This window comes from Neovison vison, chromosome 1 (assembly GCF_020171115.1).
Source record: "Neovison vison isolate M4711 chromosome 1, ASM_NN_V1, whole genome shotgun sequence".
NCBI lineage: Eukaryota > Metazoa > Chordata > Mammalia > Carnivora > Mustelidae > Neogale > Neogale vison.
Window position 1 is genome coordinate 18,808,170 of NC_058091.1, and position 23,131 is coordinate 18,831,300.

The window sequence follows — 23,131 nt, forward strand, 5'->3', positions numbered from 1 at the left end:
CACATCTCCAGAGTCTGCTTGAGATTCTCTCTCCCTCTCCCACTGCCTCTCTCCCCACTTAAAATAAACAAATCTTTAAAAACAACAACAGCAGCAGCAGCAACCCTATTTCCTGGTATTCAGCCTGAAATCCCTTGTTTCCTCCTCATTAAAAGACAATACACTGTAGGGCCATTTAATTCCCAGTTGATTATGCAACGTGGTCAGATGCTTGCCACCCTTTTCCATGGACTTCCCTCAACTTCCATTGGTTGACAAGGCTCTTATCTTTCCATTTTTAGAAAGTTATGTCTTTCTCAGCATCCTAACCTCATCACCAAAAACTAAAGAAATGAGAAGGGTCTGAGATTTTACCCTATTTGCAAGCTAACGAGCTAGCCAACCACAGTTTCATAGATGCTAGTATAAGGCACAAGACTCCTGTGCTAAAGACAAAGATAATTTATTATTCACAACCATAGCAGTGACCAGAGTATAAGTATTATTTTTTTGTGCTGCCAAGCCTCAGTCCCTACACTTGTCATGCACTGCATTTTAAGAGATGAATCCTGAATTCAGAGAAATTGAATCTTTTATAATGGGTGGTAAGCAAGCCCTACCTTTGCTCCAGAAGAAGCCATTTTCTCTATCTTCCAAAGCTGTCCTCTATACAAATACTTTGAATAGACTGTTTGGAAAGAAGGACATTTAGTACCTCCACTCTCAAGACATTCAAAAACCCACAGAAAGCTAGCTCTCAACAGAGATCTGTAATTTCTTAGTGGAAATTACCAGAAGCCACTAACCTCTAATTCCTATTTCACATGAAGTAGGATTGTACTCAACTGCATTTAACAAAATCTTGACTACAAAGGTTTAACCAAATAAATGTTTGTTTTGAATTGGGTTCTTTTTCCCCTGCAGGTAACCAGAGGCCCAGAGGTGGACAGTACAGGTCTAGTACAGGTATAAATGAGGTCTGCAAGGACATAGGTCCCTATCTCCTGCTTCACTATCTTCATCATTTGGCTTTCCACCTGCTGGTCCCAACAAGCATACTCCCCCTCCATTTATAGAATGCAGGTGCTCAGTTTAAAGAAGTAATTATCACATTTGAAGGAAAGTTAAAAATTTTGACATAGGAAAAAGAAAGAATTAAGATACACATGCAGGGTGATTGGGAGATACTAGCACGTAGATCTTTCCCAGACACAGAACGGTCTAGAATTTTACTGGAAAATTTGTTTAAGTGGATCAAAGTAATACTTTGTTTTAAGGGACAGGAACAAAGAATTGATCGGTTAACAGGCTAACAGGGGTTACTTGAAAAGTTCAATGCAACTGAATAATTCAGCAAATAAGCTATGATTCAAAAAATGTGTTTTTAGAGCTCCTGGGTGGCTCAGTCAATTAAGGGTCTCACTGTTGATTTCGGTTCAGGTCAGAAGAGTCTGCTTAAGATTCCCTCTCCCTCTGCCCCTACCCACTACCTCCTACCTCCTCCCCCCACCCATCATGGGCACACACGTTCTCTCTCAAATAAATAAATCTTAAAAAACAAAAAACCAAAAATATGTTTTTTTTGAAATATTTTATTTATTTATTTGACACAGAGAAAGAGAGATCACAAGCAGGCAGTCAGGAAGAGAGAGGGAGGAAGCAGTCTCCCTGCTGGCTAGAGAGCCCAATGTGGGGCTCGATCCCAGAAACCCGAGATTACAACCTGAGCCGAAGGCAGAGGCCTTAACCCACTAGGCACCCAGGCACCCCCAAAAATGTGTTTTTAATAAAATTTGGAAGTTTTAAATTTTATTACACAAATGCACAGTTCAAATAGCACTTTGTTCAGTGCTACTGTTCGGATGACTGATTTATGGCTTATAGTACTGGGTAAAAATAGGAATCACACTTCTGAGGAAATCAGAATTCAGCTTGAGGCTGGTTTAGCTTGTGACAATATCCTAGTGTTAGTTATTATACTTCTCCACCTTCTGTATTACCTTATGGAATTGCTACATAGAATTTAACACCAAGAAACCTAAATTTCCTTAGAGTAGAAATAAGCTACTATGAACAATTCCTTTACAGTAACTAAAAATTAGAATATCTGCTACAGTTAGTATCAGGGTTTCACTTTTAGCATAAGCTGAGGCAATCGGTTTCTAAATAGTTTCTAAATACTCCATTGGTTCTAAACAGTCTAAATAACCCATTTATGTTTAACAGATCCTTTCACTGAATAATCCCAAAGCACTAAACATCTTCGAGATTATAAACTCATATAGATGGAGAAGGAAAATTGTTTGAAAATAAAGACAATCCTCAATTATGCATTCTGTGAATTAACATGTTCTCAACTTGTTCCCTTCCCCTGTATACTGTCTAAAACTCTTTTATCTAATGGTAAAAAGGGTTGATAGAGACAAGTTTGAATATGGTAAATGAAATTAGAACTTGTCATTCGGTTTCAATAACTGTATGTTAGCTCTGATAATCTAAAGTTCATTATAGATGTTTAGGCATATAATTCTCTTGGCTTGCTCCTATCATCAGTAAGATATCCTTCCCCAATGTCAGTTTCTAAGGGTAAAATAATAGCTTCTAATAGTTTAAAATTATTAAATAAGGGCGCCTGGATGGCTCAGTCATTAAGCAACTGCTGCCTTCAGCTCAGGTCAAGATCCCAGGGACCTGGGACGGAGTCCTGCTTTGGGTTCCCTGCTCAGCAGGGAGCCTGCTTTTCCCTCTCCCTCTGCCCCTCCCCCTGCTTGTACTTTCTGTCTTTGGCAAAAAAAATAAATAAAATATTTTAAAAAATAAGTAAAATTATTAAATAATAAATGACAAGTTCCTCAACAGTCAAAATATGCCCAGGCCCTTCTCACATGTTCAAGGTTAGCTACTGTGGAAGCAAACAATAATTATTATTACTAATATTGTAACAATAATCATAATAATTCCGTATATTTACATGGTTTTTCATTGTTTAAAAACAATTCCATATTTTGAGCCACTCAATATTTATATGAGAAAATATTCTTCAAATAATACTGCCTCATTTTACATATAAGGCAATTCAGACCAAAAAAAGTTTAAGGGACTTGTCCCATGACATAGGCATAGAGATACAATTATATCCAAGACAGACATAGTCCCTCCTCTTGTTAAACTATTCTAATGAGAAGTTCAGAGGAGTTGTGAGCAACCTTAACATGGTGTTTAGCTAGAGTGGTACGAGTCGGAAGGACAGACAACGTGAAGGACAAAGAAACAGACCTGGGGGCAGAGTGGTACCCAGCGGCTGGGAAATTTTCCTGAAGTAAATAAAGTCTCATTTCAGACTTCACTGTGTTGGTTCGGAGAATATTAGCTTCTTTTCAGAATCTATCAAGTGGATTTGGGACTTTATAGAGTAAAACTGTGAAAGCCAATACCTCCTAATTAACTTTAAGCCAGTGCTTCTCACACTACTGCTCTGGTACCAACCATTATCAGTTACATGGGGTGCTTATTAAAAGACCTGGCAGGAGCGGGGGGGTGGGGGGTGGGGGGGTGGGGGGGGTTGGTTACTTCAGACCTAGCCTTCTTGGGGTGAGATCCAAGAAAATTGCTGCTTTAACTATAAATACCTTGGGGATTTTGAAGTCAAATAGCAAAACAAGAAGATATTTTTGGTAGTGGCTCCAAAGGATCCTGCTTCCTGCTTCAAGACGACTCCCCCCCCCCCTTTTTTTTGGATGGGTATGGAAGAGAGTGTGTATTTGGCTATTTAGGAAAAATTATAAAAGGTATAGTTGGGGTAAGAGTACTATATTGCAAGCTGTCAGTACCCCCACCCTTCACATGCAATGTGGTTGGCTTGGAATAGGTGCTTGATAAATATTTGTTGACTTAATCAGACACAGGTATTTTTAACTTCCATGAATTTTGAAAGTGCCTTCTTTTAGTTTTCTGCTCCAATCTTCCAGTGTCCAGTCAGCAGCAGTAGTGTAATGGAGAAAGGGTGTGCGGATTTGGGTGAAAGACTGAATTAATTGAAACCCCAGATTCTCAACAGTTGAGAGGACCAGGTTCCTTAATCTGCCCCCATTTATAAAGAAGTAATAGAAATAACACACCCCAGAGTTTGGGGGAGTCTAAAATGAATTAACAGATATCTACCATATCTAGATATCAATGACAATACTGTAAGCGCAAATGCTCAGAACGGCGCTTTACGCCCCAATGCAAATGGGTTCTATAAATATTCAAGCCCAGGCAGTACACTCTACAACTCCTTATCTGTAATAGGTCCCCTTAACAGGTCAGAATCTCGGAGCAATTACCAGCAAAAAAAAAAAAAAGAAAAAGAAAAAAAAGAAAGAACAAACGAGAAACCTGAAGCGACCCGGCCCAGGGACCGGTGCCTGCACGCTAGCGCGTTCGAAGAGGCCGGAAGGGGTGCAGTAGTGGTCTCTCCCCGCCCGGTTTGCGGCACGTGGTCCACTCGGGCGGGAGCTTCGCGACAGTGGGGGAGGGGAGCGGCGTGGGACGACGCGGAGGGGGTCTAGGCGGCCAAGGCTACGGTTGGGAAGACGCCACTGCGCAGGCTCCGCATAGGCGCAACCACCGCGCGAAGATCGAGAGGGGGGGAGCGTTCACTCAGCTCCGCGCTCCTTCTATCTACTTGCGGAGCAACAGACTAACCACTTTTTTCGTTTCACGACTGCAATTGGCGTCGCCCTCTGCAAGGGCTAATCGACAGAAAGCCTCTTATCTCAAGACTGAAGAGACTTCTTTTTCTAGTCGGACCCCTTTGTCCCCTGTAAAGGCCACAGTGGACACGTCCCACCTCCCCTCGGCCTCCGGAGGTGGTTTGGCTGCCCCCTCCCCCTCCCCAGTGTCGCGAGTTGGCGCCGCTGCCACCCCCCGCTCCGAGCTCTCGGCCCCTCGGCCGGGCGGTACCGAGTCCTCCCGGCGTCCCCTCCTCTCCTCCCTCCGGCCACCCCTTCCCTGCGGGACTGCCACCCCCACCTTCGCTCCAGCCCTTTTCTCTCCCCGCCGGGTCGCGGCGGCCGCAGCAGCAGCAGGAGGAGGAGGAGCCGGAGCCGGGAGGCGGCGGTGGCCGGGGAGCCCATGGCGTACAGTCAGGGAGGCGGCAAGAAGAAAGTCTGCTACTACTATGATGGTGAGCGGCCCGGCCAGCAGGAGGCTGGGTGGGCAGGGCTGGGGATCCAGGCCCGAAGCCGCGCCGGGTTCCGCGGCCGCCGACGCGAGTGGGCGCCGGTGCTGAGGGGTGGGAAGGAGGAGGGACCGGCGTCTGGCCGCATCTTAACCCATTCTCGACCCGACGCCATCCGGGGGAGCCCCTCCGCGGCGAGCGGCCCCCGCGGGTTCTGCGGCGGGAGCCAGGTGGACGCCCCCTTTTCTGTCCTGCCGCTCTCCCTCCCGCAGTACGGTCCGCCGCCCCGCGGGCGGCCGCCTGTGGGACGGTGTCGGCCTACCCCGTCTTCGTGGAGGCGGCCAAGGGGATGGCCTGCCCGCTCTCTTTGCTTGCCACTTGCGGGGCCGGAGGTGTGGGGTGCCCTGCTTCGGCTCCGACCCCTCCCCCCCAATCAAAATATCTACCCCAGCCCGGACTTCACACAAAGCCCCGCGGCCGCGGGCGCCCCGCCCCCAGCCCCCTCTTCCCCGTCCCCCGCCCCGTCACCGCTCGCTCCCGCCCCGCCCCTCCCTTCCTCTCGGTCTCGGGCTGGCCGGCTGCCTCGGCTCCTTTCTCCGCCTCCCGCTTCAGCCGGGACCCCTCGACCGGATCGGTCCTGGCGAGGAGTTACCGAGGGTCGGGGCCTGCGTCCGCCTTGGGACACACGGACTCTGCCGTTTCGTCCGGGCTCCATCACTCTCCTTTGTTCGCCGGGTTCTTTGAGCGCCACTTTCTCAGGATTCAAATGAAAAGGCTTCACTTCCTCGATTAAAAAAAAAATGGGGTTTTTGAGTTTGAGGTAGTTCGTCTTCGCGGGAAATGGGACGGTGTTGGGGAAACGTGGAGCCGTTACTGCTTGTGTTGCAGAGCAGACTGGATGGGTTCTGGCTTGCCTCTGTGAGAGGCGGTTACCACCCACTTCTTTGTGGCTCTTTGTTCGATCAGGAAATAGACCCTACTTTGGAGGTTTAGGGGAGCATGGGCATCTTGTTTGTGAAAGCTGTTGTTAGGTGTTGGGAGTTTTGGTGTAGGAAAACTTCAAGGAGTAATGCAGCAGTACTGAATAATCAGGTAAGCTCGAGCTTGGCGGTGCAGAAATTATGAAACATCATGTAATTCTCGGGGTTCTCGGATTTGAAAGTTGAGCAGGAACATTAAATCTCTTGAATCCTGTTTTCTGTGGAAATGCAGTAGTAACCTGTTTCTGCAGATTTCTCAAAGACATTAATTTGGTAAATAGTTTTTACTGGGTTACTCTCGAGAGAAGGATTTCGAATATTTTTCTAAGAACCTAGGCTCAGTGACCTGCAAGTCCTATTTGGTCAGTTTGAAGCAATACGCATCTTGGAAGATGTTTCCTGCATATGGTGTATTATCTCTATATTACAAAATCTTAGGTAGAAAGACTTTAGAGGCCTAGGTCAGGGTAAGTCTGATTTTAATTTGAAAATGGCCATACCATATTACTTCAGTTAACAAAGATGAATCTTTTAATGCCTGACTGTAAAATGAGCACCTGTGTCATTTGTGGAAGAACTTAAATTCATACAGAAGAAATCTGAATTGTTTGGTATTAAATGGTGGTACTAAATAGTTAACAGCTATATTTTTAAAAAATATCTTTTGAGAGCACTACATATATGTGTAATGCAAATCGCAATTATGCTGTCCTGGAGGACTAAAGAGTACATTTTAATTTAATATGAATTATATTTGGTAAAGTCATTCTTTTAAGTTCTCATGCATATTTTGAGACAATGGTAAAATCCAATCCCTGCATTCCCTGACCAAATTGAAAAGTAAATAACTGTATGTTTGAGTTAATTTTTTAAAAAGATGCTGTTCCTAATGTTTAGAGACTTGTTCTTGTCGGGTTGGGGTAAAAGAGAAAGGTTTAAAAAGTTGGGGAGGTTGGTGCTAGGGCTCTTCCTACAGCTGTTGGTTGCTATTGATAGTGATAGGCTCTGATGAAGTAAGCTGCTTGTAACTTCTTGTTACCAGACTTGAATTGTAGAACCCAGGGGTACGCTTATGTAGCAGTTTTATGAATAGCTGTTTGTTTCTGGGCCTCTTTATGATGAGCCTTTGCTGAGGGAATGGAATGCCTAGGGCAGGAAATGTACTTGATAGGTAGAGTGGAAATATCCAGGTCCAGTGATTGTCACTTAATACTTTATTCTAGACCATTCAGATGCTTTATTGATGGCCAGCACTAAATCTTTCATTGGATTTCTTTGAAAATCTTTCATTAGGTTATATGCCTTTTGTCTAAGGCTCATGCCTCATTTTCAGAATGGAATTTTTAGTTGCTCTCATTTGGACTATTCTTTGGGTTTCGGGGGGCTAATAAAACTGTTTTGTAGAAATTATTAAATGGGTTGGGTATCATTATGCCAGTTATTAGTATGTGATAGTATATATACTAAGCTTTGAACAATTCTAAAAGCTTACATTTTCATTACTTAAAAACCCTATTTTGTCATCTTAAAAAGGTAGTGGTATTTTTTTTCTTTTTGGCAGGGGTGGGGAGGAGTAGATGTAAGTAAAGCAGTTTCTGCACCAGAGAATTCGGAGATTTGAAGGTAAACAGTGTGAATTGGGTTAGAACTAAAAATCTGTTAGCCTAGGGCGCCTGGGTGACTCAGTTGGTTAAGTGGCTGCCTTCCCCTCAGTACATGATCCCAGGGTCCTGGGATCGAGTCCCACCCACTAAGCAGGGAGCCAGCTTTTCCCTCTGCCTGCCTCTTCCTCTGCTCTACTTTCTGTCAAATAAATAAATAAAATCTTTTTTAAAAGTAAAATAAAAACCTGCTAGCTTACTAAATTATTTTGTTTTAGCTTGATAAAGTAGGAAAAAGAAAGATAAATACAGGAATGAAGTAGTGGGTTCTATAACCATAGGAGTTCTACCTTTAGGCTTAGTGGGACCATTAGGCACACTCTTGGCAACACAGAATATTTAGCAAATGAAAGGAACGTCTAAAGACGTATTCTTCTCTGCGTGCTTTAACAGTGTTCAGTATTAAACTTTTTAGATGACTGGAATGCTGGTTCCAGCTGAACCTTCAGGCATTGATGGATGAGGAAGTATCCTTAAATCTTTGAGAAAAGTAAGAGAAGTTCACTTTATTTACTGTAGATATTTAACCCATACCCCCACAAAGTTTTCAAAAATTTAGTTCTAAATCTTGGTCATCTTTTATATATTGCATGATTATTGGTACTCTGTAAAATGATATGCCTAGTGGCTGAGATACCTTCTGACTATAAAATGATGTGAATTCTGTACTTAAATGTAAGTAGCAAACCAACTGTGTTAGTCCCGTATTACAGTACTCAAAATGGTCTTTTATCTAGGGGGCGCCTGGGTGGAGTAGTGAGACTCCTGAATTCAGCTCAGGTAGTGATCCTCAGGGCCTTGATGGAGCCCTTCGTCTGGCTCTGTGCTTATTAGCACAGAGTCAGCTGGAGATTATCCCTCTCCCTCTGGCCCTTCCCTTGCTCCTTCTCTCGTGTGCTCTCTCACACATAAATAAAATCTTTATTAAAAAATAATTTATAATATTTTATCTAGAAATGTTAAGTGTACTTTATTTTGAATTAAGCTTTAGGCCAATCACATTTAGTGCCTATTTTATAATGTATACAACATAATAGAGTTGTGTATAAACATAATTTATATAATTGTACAGATACTACTCTGTGCTTTTGTTTTTTCCTCTTTCAATAGGGTGCATCAAAATGTTTGGAAACCAGTGGTGCAGTGAAAAACTCTCAACACTATCCAAAGAATATAAAAGTTACCAAGATCATGCCTCCCAGTATACCCGTAGTTTAGGAGATTATAAGAATTTATTTGGCAGCCAACTAATTGACAGATTTTCTTAGACCTTTATTTGTAACAGCGGTGCCAGTCTTTTGGTAGATAGCCTTTAATAAAATTGCTTGTGTTCTTAGCTGTAGTGTAAATATCATCCATAAAATAGGTAATCATTTCTTCCAAAATAGGTAATCAGCAAAGCAGAGTGCTGAATGACTTACAGCAGCAGTTTATAAATACCAGAATTTTTAAGATTTTATTTATTTGAGAGAGAGCGAGCGAGCAAGCGAGGCGGAAGGAGCAGAGGGAGAGGGACCAGCAGACTCCGCACTGAGCACGGAGTCCTTTGTGCCAGTAGTCTTAACCACACATCATTATTTAAACATATTAGGGTGTAATCCTAAAATACAACAGCTTTTCTTCTATTTGGATCCTCTTCCCTAGCTATACTTCACTATTCATTTCCTTCAGATTTCACCTATTCAGACTTTTTCTCCTGTTACCTTAATGCTGATTATTGCTTTTCTCCTTACCACTTGTACTTTTATCCTATTTCTAACACGAAAATTTTGTCCTCTTCACTAGCATATAAGTTTGAGGACAGAGTCTGTTTTGCTTACATCTGTATCTCTACCATCTAACTAAAAATTAAAGATTTTTTGAATTATTGGTAAATAAATGATTTGTACCTTATCTTTATGGACCGAGCACTTTTATAGAACACTCTGCTGCTTACAACCACTCTGAGTTACAGACAGGTTAGGATCGGTGGCATTTTGTCTGTTTTACAGATGAAAATAGATTAGTATCCCTGTTTGACCTCCGTCCACTCCTTATCCTCTACCATACTGACTAGTTTTAATGTCCAAGAAGAGGTCAGTATCTTGCATCTAAAGATTTTTCTTCTTTCTTTTGGTGACACAAGAGCGGAACTCCTTCCACTGATACAAAAAAGAAGTATTAAGTAATTATTTCTTTTTCCTAACAAAAACTTGTAAATGCTTCAGTTGACAATTGCTTAAGGAAATAGATGGAACTGGTAACCTCTTAGGGAATGATAATAGCATTGAAACACAGATGAAATCAGATTTAGAAGTTGAAGTATAAAGGGGCACCTGGGTGACTCAGTTGATTTTGTCCACCTTCAAGTGTCTGCCTTGTGACTCAGGGTCCTGGGATCAAGTCCCACATTGGGCTCCCTGCTCAGCGGAGAGCCTGCTTTTCCCTCTCCCTCATCCCTCCTTGTGCTTTCTCTTGCTATCTCTCAAATAAAGAAAGTATTTTTTAAAAAGTCAAAAGTATAAGGTTGTTTGTACTGGCTAATAAGACTTATTCCTCTCTAATTCAATAAGTTAGTTTATACTTGGTCATGAAATCAACTTCGGGTTTATCTTTGAGGAAAGTAAGTAGGGCTTAAAGTCCCTACTGTGTGCCAGCTAGACAAAAGATTATTTAAGTCCTAAGAAGGACATAACTGTATGCTAGATAGTAAGAGTGGGGGCCTTTGTAGTGTGTTCAAGACAAGGAAGGCCTGAAGGAAGAGAATGGGCCAGCCTTAAAAGAGTTGTCCTGTAAGATACTGCAACTACAAAGGCCACGTAGTTAGGATTTGGCGCATTAAACAAAAAGGAAGGCATGGAGGAACAATGGGATGCTAGGCTAAGTAAAGGGCCAGATCACAAAAACTTTGTTCAGGGAGTAGAAAACAACTGAAGGATTTTTAAATAGAACTCCGGTGGAGAAAGGAGGGTGAAGGTGAAGAGTGATGAATGGAAGACAGAAAGCAAGAACTGAATGCATGTTGGTCCACATCGAATACAATGGTGTTGTGGCTAACAGAAATTGGCACACTGAGGCGAGGTTTTGGGAGTACAACAGATAGAACTTGTTGATGGATTAGAAATGGAGCTGGAGGTGGTTGATGTGGTACAGAATAAAGGGTGAACAACTCCTCTAAGTTTATGGATTGAAGAGTTAGGTGGCTTATTGCAGAGAAGAGGATTTTTAGGGCATCACCTTGTTCACTGACTAATCCAGCACCTAATAGTGTGTGGCGCACAACAGTCTCTTAATTTGTTAAATGAATGAATGAACATGAGAAACTTCTGATATTTAAAGGTTGGTGCAGAGTGGCTATGCAGTAGGGATACAGCCCAGGACAGTGGCGTTATGGAAGCCAGTAGCCAGTGTTTAAGCCAGTAGTGGACTAAGTAAGTAGTGTGTGGAAGGTAAAAATAATACTATAGCTTTTTCTTGCTTCCTTTGTTTTTTTTTTTTTGTTGTTGTTGTTTGTTTGTTTGTTTTTTCCCCCCTGGATAATTTTTGTAGCCTGCTTATCTTTTCAGGGGAAAGTCACATTTCACAGTCTTAAAATTCAGAATTATCTGAAAATGGCAAGAAAAATCTGTAACTCATTTGGAATCAAAAGCTTAATCTGAATTAATATTTATAGTCTTTATTCTGCTGACTGTGAATATTCACACACTTTTGCTGCAAAAATATTAATGTTTGATTATAGAACCCTGTGCAGACCCCAGGGTACCACATAACATACAGCAGATGTAACATACTACATTTATAAAACCTGGGGGGAAAAAACCTAAATAAACTACATCTAGTCCCAAGTACTTTGGATAAGAGAGTATAGACCTTAGTAGCCATTTCATTCTGATAGCTTCTTTTGAAGAGTGAGCAATTTCTAAAATTTTGCAGGTACCTAATTCTCTATGGTAACTTCTTCACATTGACAGTTAAAGTTTGTTATATTCAAGGAACCACCTTGCGCAAATTTTTCTGGATGTATTTGCTTCATTGGTAATGCATTCTTGTGTATTTTGATAAAAATCAAGATAACATTTAAAATGCCCAACTTATATTACTAACCATTTAAATCATGAATGGAATGTGTAAGTTCTTAAACTAAGAAAAGAAATTTTATATTTAATAAGAAGTGGATAGCTACAAAGCAACTTGTAGAGAATTTTGAGATCTGGGATTAAGCCAGAAAATGTTGGGAGAGGTTTCTTTTATAACCCCCTTACATTTTGAGGGAATTCTTGATAAATGAAATAGCACTTATCTTTGGCTTGGACACGTGTCATTTAGGAAATGCACATATTTTTGATGGGCCTGGGACCCTTAATTTATAGCAGAGAAACTTGTTGAAAACTAGATATTTTCATACAAAATTTGAAGACTCAGTTGGTTTAAAAAAAAAAGTGAGTTACTTTCATGAATTGAATAGGTAGTTTTCTTATATTCATTTTCTCTATAATAACAAAGATCCTAAACCTTGGTTAAAATATTTGTATTACATATTGCATCCTTTTCTTGCCAGGCTTTCCCTTTCCCTTTCTTTTTAGTGACTGAAAATGCCATTGCTTTCCTAGTATCTACTGCTAACGATTATCTTCATTGAACTGCGTGTGTTTGAATCTAGCTCTTCTGGCTTGCGAGTTAGGTTACTTCGGCATTGTTACCTGACTCAGCTATATACCTCACCTTTCTTCACTACAGGAACAATAGTAATAATACCTACATCATAGGGTTGAGAAGGTACATAGATAATACATGTAAAGTGCTTAGAATAGAATCCTCTAGTGAACACTCAGTAAATGTTAACTACTGCGGTTGTCGTTCTTTTTTTTTTTTAAACAGGCTTGCTGAGAAATTCCAACTGTAGTCTCCCTTCTGTAGGTTATCATCTTTCATATTTTATTATTTGTGGCTTCCCACTGGATTCTCAGTATGTCTATAACTAGAGATTTGGTCTTAAAATGTAATAAAGACATTCCCTATCTTTCACAGAGGTATTTGGAAGTTCTGTGAAGACAGTTTCTTTATTCCAACTCTTGGGATTTTTTCTGGTAGTGATGATAACTAAGAAATATCTCCCTGGCATTAACTTGGGTACATGATGCCTTGTAATTCTAGTGGGCTTTCCATACCTTAAGAATTTGAAACCCGGCTGCTTTCAAGGAACTGTGTGTAGTGCCAGCCATGTAGAGAGGAGCTTTGCAGCGGAAGCTCTTAGAGGTCGCTTATTTCACCCATAGCCTCTGGACTGCCACAAATGCAGAGGAATGTTGCACCTCCCCTTAGCCCTGCTTCGCTACTTGTCTGCATTGTCCTAGTCTTGTCATTGGCTCTTGTTTTGAGAAAGGTGGCTTTCCCTTAAAATGACTGTATGTATTGTTTTCAGAGGAGAATTTGTGTTGGAAATGAAGAATTAAGTAAATTAGTGGTAAACCAACAAACTCAAGCAGTGATGGTAATTAGAAATAGGTAGGTTATGCAATAGGAATGTTCATCCTGGACTAGTATCAAATATATGGAAGAGAGAGAAACAGTTTTTGAGTTCTCAGTTTCTATTAAACAAAAAAAAGGGTGTGTTTAGGCAGGATTTTGGAAGATATTTTTCTTATCCTGATGGTGGGGAGATGACATTCTTTTTTTTTTTTTTTTTAATATTTTATTTATTTATTTGACAGAGATAGAGAGATCACAAGTAGGCAGAGAGGCAGGCGGGGGCAGAGGGGGAGCAGGCTCCCTGCCCAGCAGAGTGCCCGATATGGGGCTTGATCCCAGGACCCTGAGATCATGACCTGAGCCGAAGGCAGAGGCTTTAACCCACTGAGCCACCCATGCGCCCCGGACCCCGGGAGATGACATTCTTTATACCTCGCTTTTATATCAACTTATGTTGAAATGATTAATATCAAGCCGTTAAAATCGGGTTGACCTAATAAAATCTTGGAATTACTTAAAGATTAGAATTAATAACAGTGGTGATTTCTAATTTAATACAGGTTGTTGCAAAAAGTGCTTGTTACGTTTTTAAAAACAGTATATTTTTAAGGGTTTCCTTAATATTATTTTATAAAAACACAGGGTCTTTACCTAAAAGTATTGATTTCATTGAAATTCGATAGATGAAAATTTAGTTTAAAACACTAGTATATAAGATGTCACAGAAAGATAGGCTGGCAGTTACAACTTTTAATCATGAAGAATGAGACAAATTATCCTTACTATCTTAAATGTCATGAGTGTGTCTTACCAGAGCAAAACTTTATTTAGGATCTAAGTTTCATTTGCCAAAAATTTCCTTTTATAGACTGTGATGGATGTGTAGAACGTTTTAACCCCCATAATTCCAACTATAAAGAATTTCTGGGATGCCAGTAAATGTTCAAGAAACAATATTTGCTCTAAAATTTTTAAATAGCAACAGTGAAACTCAGAATTTACTTTAGGCATCTGAATTTGCTCATAAATATGGAAAAATTTATCAATTTAAGTAACTAAAACTACTTTTGTAAGTGTCTGTAGAGTATTTTATTAGGGTTAATACGAAATTTTGGTAAACTGAAAATCAGAAAAGCTTGCTTGCTTTAATTTATAAATAAACATACATTAATGGAGTTATTACATGTAAATGTGTACATAGTATTTTTGGTTTTCTAATACAGTTTGAAGGTTGAAAAATCTAAAATCATTTAAGGTTTTAAGTCTTATTTAGATGGTAAGTGCCTTCTAATGATGGGTATACATAAATTTAGATTGTTGTGAAGATTCCTTAACTGTATTGTTCAGTTTGTCTTTTTTCTATTTTAGGTGATATTGGAAATTATTATTATGGACAGGGTCATCCCATGAAACCTCATAGAATCCGCATGACCCATAACTTGCTGCTAAATTATGGCTTATATAGAAAAATGGAAATATATGTGAGTATACCTTTTGATAAATACACAGCAGTGGTTTTTTTTTTTCCTTAATCTGCTTTGAAACTTGTGTTATTCCTTTTGAAGGGCTTGTAGCACATGATGTTTTCTAGAAGAAAACAGAAAATCCTCTTTTTGTTTTACTCTTCAGAGGAAACGGAGTGTGGGAGCTATGACCTCTCTTGTCCCTCTTCCTCAACCATTTTTTTAAAAGTTTCTCATACCCCATCTTTTCACATTCTAGAGAACCAGCTCAGTTTAGCATACTAAAATATCTTTGTTAAAGTAGTGGTTGATCTGGCCGTGCTGCTGAAGAGTTGACCTGGGTAGTGATTACGAGAAAGAACTATATAGAAAATTCTACAAATACTTATGGGCATATGGAATAGTGTGTTAGTGATCATGCACTGTACAGCTAACATTTAGGATACAATCGCCTTAAATGTTTTCCACTGATGGAATTATATATTAACTTTGGGGTGGATAATGGATATTGGTGGGGAGACCTTAAACTTCCCTGTTTGTTTTTTTGTTTGTTTGTTTTTTTGAACACAACAAGAGAAAGGACTTGAAGCAGTTAGCAATACTGGGTGTCAATGAGTTACTTTCTTTCAAATATAAACATTTACAGAAGAGGAGTTGGATAAATCTTCCTGCACATCTGGGAGAAGTATGTCATAAATGAAATTGAGCTCTTGGGAACAAGAATAATTAGGTTAGACAAAGGAAAGGAAGAGTGATTGTGGACAAAGACTTATAATTGAGAATGAATTTCATTCTCACTGGACATAGAACAGGTTTATGATGGGAAAAGTGAAAGTAGTTTCTGAACACAGATTCAACTTTGTAAGTGTTGACCAATTTCTACTAAAACAGTAGGAGTAATATATAGTTGGAGTCAGACCTGTGTAATGCTTTTAAAGGAGTAGGAATTAGCTTTGGAATTGATTACTGTTTTCTAAAACACTTGTATAAATTTGGATTAGCTTTGGAATTTATTTTGTTCTGGCAGACCTAGTTCTTTTGAGAGGACTGTTAGGGGAAATCGTATACTTTGTGTTGGTAACTCTGATATAACCAGTTATAGTTCCACAATTCTGACATATGTTTTTCTTCACAGAGGCCCCATAAAGCCACTGCTGAAGAAATGACAAAATACCACAGTGATGAGTACATCAAATTTCTACGTTCAATAAGACCAGATAACATGTCTGAGTATAGTAAGCAGATGCAGAGATGTACGTTTCTGTGTTAAAAGTATATATTAGTATTTATAAGTATAAATGAGTATTTTTAGAAGCATATAATTAGAGTTATCTAAATCTAGGTATTCTGCCTGATCTAAAATACTTTTTTAAATTAGTTGTTTGCTTGAAAAGTCAGTGTAAAAATATTAAAGCTACTTTATCATTTAAAAAAATTTTTTTAAAGATTTTATTTATTTGACATATAAGAGAGAGTACAAGCAAAGGGAGCAGCAGGCAGTTCCTGCTGAGCAGGAAGCCTCGATGCAGGGCTTGATCCCAGGACCCTGAGATCATGACCTGAGCTGAAGGCAGATGCTTAACCAACTGAGCTACCTAGGTGCGCCCCTCAGAGCTATTTTAAATAACAAAAAAAGGGGGGTGCTTGCGCTGCTCAGTTGGTTAAGCGTCTGACTCTTGATTTCACCTCAGGTCATGATCCTCAGGGTCTTGAGATAGAGCCCTGCATCAGGCTCTGCACTCCGAAAAGAGTCAACTTGAGATTTTCTCTTTCCCTCAAATAAATAAAGAAATAAAATCTTTAAAAAACAAAATCTACCTGAAGCCTATTGGTCTGCCAAACTGCCACAAAGCCATTTGGATGTTCCTCTATTCTTTGTTTTTGTCCCTTTTTAACTTTGGGATAATGGATATTGGTGGGGAGACCTTACTCACCTGCTTTTTTTTTTTTTTTTTTAAAGTAATTATACTTCGATTGGCCTTAGCCTGTGTATATATTTTCTCATCTTCTATTTGTTTGTGTGCTTTAGTTAATGTGGATTGTAATATATAATCTGTTCCTTCCCTTTGTGAGTGAAGCTTCTGATTTTCTTCTATATAGTATTCTCTTTTATATAGATAAAAAGTATTTTATTATTAGCAGTGGTTGGCTTGAAAGTGGAATGCAAAGTGTCATCCTAAAATGTTTGGAACAGAGTTTTTGAAAGCTGGATACTAAAGTTCATTCTCATCAGTGTTTCAGTTCTGTAGAGTAAACTTCTATAGTCTTCAGTGATGATTTTTTTAAAAAGAACAATTTTAATAATACTAAAGTGTAGTTGCTAGACATTGTTAACATTTATAGAACTTTGTATGCATTTCTACTATAGATTATTTCATTTACTCAGTAAAATGCTATAATGTAAATAGAGCATATTATTTGTTCCTGGTTTTTTGATGGAGAATCAGGCTTAGATTAAAAGTTATGGGTAGATTGGGCAAATGAATTAACAGGATTGATTTACTACATAACTATATTAAGATTATGATTATATCTGAGCAGTAAGAAACTCAAATACATTTGTTATATGCTAATAAATTATGATTATAAAATGCTATGTAAAATAATTACCCTTATTTTTTAAAAGGTTATAATTGGGGGTGGGAAGAGGCTGAGAATGGGTCATGTATATAAGTCCCTTTTATCCTGTCAGTACTAAGAAACTAAATATATTGCCATGTGTCATGGATCTGTATGTGTTGTTTCATTGTGCTTTATATACCCCTTCCTTCTATGTCTTGGCTGTTAACGAACCTAGTTAATTCTTACCGTCCTTTAAGATTGGGTAGGCAATCAGCTGCTTTATTTTTTTTAGTACTCATTAAAATACATTTCAAAGTTAATGGATGTTCTGTGCACTTAAGGATTTTTGAGAAAGTAAATCATAAAGGGATTAAACTTGCTTAAATTTTTTAGAATCCTGATTAATTTATTGTATATTTAAGGAGAAATGCCTAAAATTTAAGTGTATGTTTTAATTAAATAAATGCCTTTTATATTTTGATGGCTATTAATTTTTTTAGTAATAGAGCAAAGATGTTTTACAAATAATCCTGGTAAGATTTGGTGGTGGTGTTTCATACATAACACTTTAATTACCTTGGGTAAAATGACAAATTATTTTTAAATATCAAACTTTAGATTTCTTCTATGATGTGTGTTCAGTGGTTGTATCAAATGTAAAAAGTGTTTGTAAGAAGTAGTTTTTGGAAGGAAACCTGTAATTCATAGAGTGGATTCTAACTGAAATCCATCTTTCACAGTTAATGTTGGAGAGGATTGTCCAGTATTTGATGGACTCTTTGAGTTTTGTCAGCTCTCAACTGGTGGTTCAGTTGGTAAGTGTCCTGATTCAGTTCTAAAAGTTGATTTAAATTTGGTATATAACTTTTGGGTTATTTGTTTAAAGCAGAGGTTTCTAGTGGTAGTGGATTTTGAAAACAAAAAGTAGCCTGTGTGTGTATAGTAGTACAGTTGTCTTTAAAAATCCACGTTTGGGGCACGTGACTGGCTCAGCTGGTAGAGAACGTGACTTGATCTGGGAGTTGTGAGGTCAAGCCTCCCACTGGGCGTAGAGCTCACTTTTAAAAAAATAATAAATAAAAGTAGTTCCCTTCTTTCTTTAAAAATAAATAAACCCCATACTTTATGATCATAATGACTTGAACTTTTTGTTTCTTATTTCTGTTGTATTTTCACGTAGGGATTTCTCTCCTGTATATCTTTTCTAGCTACCAGTTTCTACATATACTCTCTTACTGAAATCAGAACACAGCTATAGGAATACATTTAAGAAAAAACTGTTGTCGGTGTCTCAGATGATGAGCCTTATCTTTTTGTAATTTTAAACTCTTTTACTTGTACATGGCATTCTCTTTCCTATAGGGCTTTTGTCTAGTTGTATTAATTTTTTATTTTAAACTTCCGAGTCTACCCTGTCTTGTCTTTTAGCTGGGGCTGTGAAGTTAAATCGACAACAAACTGATATGGCTGTTAACTGGGCTGGAGGGTTACATCATGCGAAGAAGTCAGAAGCCTCCGGATTCTGTTACGTTAATGATATTGTACTTGCCATCCTTGAATTACTAAAGTAAGTTAATTTATGTTGATATTTTCTTATGAAAAAGTTTTAATTAAAACCATAGAAATCTGTAACTTCTAAAAAATATCAAGGCAACATTGTAGGTTAAAAATAGTTCAGAGATGAGCCTTCTTCATTACAAACCATTTTAGAAATACAGGACATTTTCCCATTTCTTGGATTAATAATGAGAAATGCATATACATGTTTAAAACTCCCATTAATATCCTTTTAAACAAGACCAAAAATAGTTTGGAGATTTAGATTTTGAGTTACAGTTTCAACTAATGAAAGATGACAGGACCCTGAAAGTTTATGTCCTAACATTTTATAAGTTTTAACTTTTGAAGGCAAAAATTTGAAACCTTGTGTTAAAGGAGATTTGTTCGTGGAATGAGTCTAGCTAATTGCCTAGTTTCCACATGGAATGAGGCTTTGTTCTCTACTAATGGATATAATTGTCTCTAAATAACTAAAGGAATTAGAGGTAAAGTTATCCTTGACTGCAGTTTGAGAGAGATATCCATAGAGGGACTTAAAAATTCGGAAATTTACAGGTTTTTTTTTGTTTGTTTTTCTTTTTTTTTTTTTTTTTTTTAACCATGATCAGTTGTAACATGTCTTAGCAGATGCCCCTTCAGATTATAGTGAATTAGTTTTTTCTCAGTATCAAAATGTTCTTGCCTGTAGTAATTCCATGAACACTGTTTATAGAGGCTGCTTTTTCAGTCATTTAAAATTTGGTATTGACTCCTCAGATAAAGAACTAAAATGTTTCAGTTAACTCATTCAGAGCCAAGGAAAACCACTTGAAATTATTTGCCTTGGTTTTTAATTCCCTGTTGATTTTGGTTCTTGTATCTTCATCTCTGGGCAGTGGTTTTGCTCACATGCTTTTATAGCCTTAAACAGGTTTTAATTTAATTTGTATAGACAAATTTCTTTAACTGGTATGAACAGTCATAATTTAATTGACTGTTCATAAGCCACTTAAAAACAAACCACTTGGTTGACTAACAGCTTTTTAAATTATTTTTGAGAAGAAAGTCTATTATAATGAGACATTCTTTTTTCCCCATAACTTTGCTGAATGTTGCTTTCCTGTGAGTTGAGAATATTTTAATGAGTGCTTAGTTTGATAATGTCAGATTATATTATTTTCTTTTAACGTCGTGGTGGTATCATTATATAAAAAACACACAAAGCTCTGCCATTTAATTTAGTAACAAAATAATCCTCAGTTCACCATGCCATGAAAGTATGACATTCAAAGTTCATTTCATTTTCTCTGTTTTGACATGGGTATGTACTGGTAAAAAAAAAAAAAAAAAAAGTCACAGTCTAGTGATGTACAGGATTCCTAAAACACATTTGAGCTATAACGGTATCACAACAATTTGTAGTGCTCCAGGCAGCGCTAGGAAATGATGAGATAGCAGATGTGGTTTCTGTCACAACTACTCTACTTCACAGTTGAGAGCACAAAAGAAGCCATGGATAATTTGTAAACATAAACATGGCCATGCTTCAGTAACACTTTATGGACACTGGAATTTGCATTCCCTTGTCACATATGAAATATTCTTGTTTTAATTTTACTTTTCAGTGGTTTAAAAGTGTAAAAACTATTCTTAGCTCAAGGCTTTACAAAAAGACTTTGTTGGTCAGATTTGGGCTATAAAATAGATCACCAACCATTGTTTTATAACACTGAAAATTTACTAGAGACATGTTTTAAAGTAATAATTCTGTAAGTACAGTATAATCTTTAGTTGTTAATATATAGAAACATGTAGTATGTTTTTAGAACTTGGAGAATTGGACAGATTTCACAGGGAGAGTAAATACATTTTCTTACCTAGAGTGGGGCTAAAGGAAGGACTTAAAGATCTAAGGGCCAGACTTGTAACTTTAGATATTTGAATGATCTCTTAGGCTGGAAATAAAGTAAGAAAGGGGATAAACATTCTGAAATGCAAGAGCTCAAAAATGGGTTTTCTGAACCCATGGTGGTTCTTTCATCTTTTAAAACCTTTTAGAAACTTAACTGATGGCATTGTTTTCAGGTATCATCAGAGAGTCTTATATATTGACATTGATATCCATCATGGTGATGGTGTTGAAGAAGCTTTTTATACGACAGATCGTGTAATGACGGTATCATTCCATAAATATGGGGAATACTTTCCCGGAACAGGAGACTTAAGGGTAAGACTGAATTTCTGTCTGAATAAGTATTGTGATATAAAAATTAGGAGAATGGTGGAAGCTAATAATCATATCTAAACTAATACGGTTCTTCAGTCATTCATTTGAAACTTGTATGCAGAATTGAGTCATTTTATATGCTATGTAACATTTGCTAGAATTCACGTTTGTTGACTATAAACAAAAATTTAGTGAGAACTGAGAGAACTTTCTCTTGCTCAGCCATAAATAATTTCTTTGCTTGAGTAATTATTTTTGAACATCCCTGAAGCACGAAGAAGTTTTCTTGATGTTTATTTGCATCTTTAAAACCTACTTGATAGTAGCCAGCATTGCTTTTGATTGTAAAAATTGGGGGGAGAAAATAACTCTTTTTTTAGGTTCTTGCCCTCCTTCTATGATGAGTCTTAATTTAATAGGCCTAATTTTAATCTCTTTCCTTAGGCTTCTGAAATTTGTAGTCTGTATCATTTGGAGAGAGAAAGAATACTGTAACTTATCCTGCCTGCCTGTTATATTAAGTGCATTTATTTCTTTTATACTTCTGTTATCTTCTTCAATTTAGTGCTTTTTTTAATCTTATGAATGTGAACACCACTGGTCAAATCTTGTTTGTACAAAGTTCTGAAGCTTTTTGCTTTGCTGGTTTTTCTTAAACCAAACTACTTGCATGTTGAAATTTAATCATAAATTTAAATAGTCGTTTTAAAGTCAGCTTGGATTATATGGGGAATTTCTCTTATGGCATTCAGTATTCTAAGTTATTTCATTAAGGTTATTTTTCGTATCTGTGGTATGTAGTTAGAGCTGTAGGACAACCAAATGAAAAGTGGCCTTATTATATGTAAGTTGTTTTATTTGACCACAAGATGGTGCTCTTTCAGTAAGAGTTGTGATGGTGAAATCTTTTTTTACTTATAAATGGATGGAAGGTCAGTTGTTTTATTTGAGTTTAAATTATGTGGCTTTTAAAATTGCAAATATATATTTTCATTTCCATGCCTGTTAGCTCCTTCAGTGCCTTTGCCTCTTGGTCTTAACTTTACATACAGTGATTCTTAGTGTATGACTTTCAAACTAGCAGTTTAACTGGGAACATCCTGTCAGGCCTCTGAAACTGATTCTGCACACTAACGTTTGAGAACCACTACTCTAAACCGGTAGAATTCCTTGGTCTACAGCCATTGTACTCGGTGGAAATTCAGCGAAGGCTCTTCCTAGTTTTAAGCTTAAAGGTCTCTTTTCAGTATAATCCTAATTAATGTCAGAATTAGTAAAACATGGCCTCTGTTTTCATTTCTGACAATATTCTTAGGATTGATTGACGTTGTTAGAAAGTATTGGAGAATAGGTGTTTTTTAAAGATTTCAGAATGACTTTGAATTTCTCTTTTACTCACTAAAGATTTTACACTTACTGTGTGAAATGTCATCATAATAATTTCCCTTTGGTTATTAAAAAGGTGTCCCCAAAATTTTGTAAGGAAATCAACGTCAGTCATTATGCATAGAGTTATATTTGGAATTTCATAGAACTTTTGTGTATCTTTGATGTTAATTTAATAAACATTCCTTTTTTTTTTTTTTTTTAAGATTTTACTTATTTATTTGACAGAGATCACAAGTAGGCAGTGAGGCAGGCAGAGAGAGAGGGGAGGAAGCAGGCTCCCCTCAGAGCAGAGAGCCTGATGCGGGGCTTGATCCCAGGACCCTGGGATCACGACCTGAGCCGAAGGCAGAGGCTTAACCCACTGAGCCACCCAGGCGCCCCTAAACATTCCCATTTCTGCCTGCCAGTTCATTCGAAATTAGAAAAGAAAGCTACTTCGAGTTTAGGTCATTGTTAAAACTGCTTGGCTTTATTAGAGCAAGAGTCTAAGGGAAAAAAGGGTATGATAAAAGTAGTAGTTAAGAGTAAGAACTAGAAGGGATAAATCTGAGTGCAACAAGGGCAACAGCTGAGGGGCCAGCTTTTGGCAGGAGTTGAGAGGTGCTGATCAGCTTTCCGTATTCTGAAATCTTAATGTCAAAGTATATTCCATATTTAGTTTTTAGAGCAGGATTTTAGGGATTCACCATGCTTTAGTTTACCCACATCTGAATGTTTTTTTA

The 23,131-nt window shown here is 38.1% G+C and overlaps 1 protein-coding gene across 2 annotated transcripts in view; it reads left to right on the forward strand.

Annotated features, from left to right (window-relative positions):
* The first annotated feature begins 4,841 nt into the window (after positions 1-4,841).
* HDAC2 (histone deacetylase 2) overlaps positions 4,842-23,131 on the forward strand; it is a 29,717-nt gene continuing 11,427 nt past the window's right edge. The window contains exons 1-6 of one of the 2 annotated variants that reach the window (XM_044244241.1): positions 4,842-5,146; positions 14,598-14,710; positions 15,828-15,945; positions 17,995-18,069; positions 18,683-18,821; positions 20,879-21,020. In XM_044244241.1, coding sequence (XP_044100176.1) covers positions 5,095-5,146; positions 14,598-14,710; positions 15,828-15,945; positions 17,995-18,069; positions 18,683-18,821; positions 20,879-21,020 — 639 coding nt within the window. In that variant the 5' untranslated portion in view covers positions 4,842-5,094. Of the gene's footprint in view, positions 5,147-6,213; positions 6,233-14,597; positions 14,711-15,827; positions 15,946-17,994; positions 18,070-18,682; positions 18,822-20,878; positions 21,021-23,131 lie in introns of those variants that run through there. The other variant, XM_044244233.1, reaches the window with a different exon arrangement.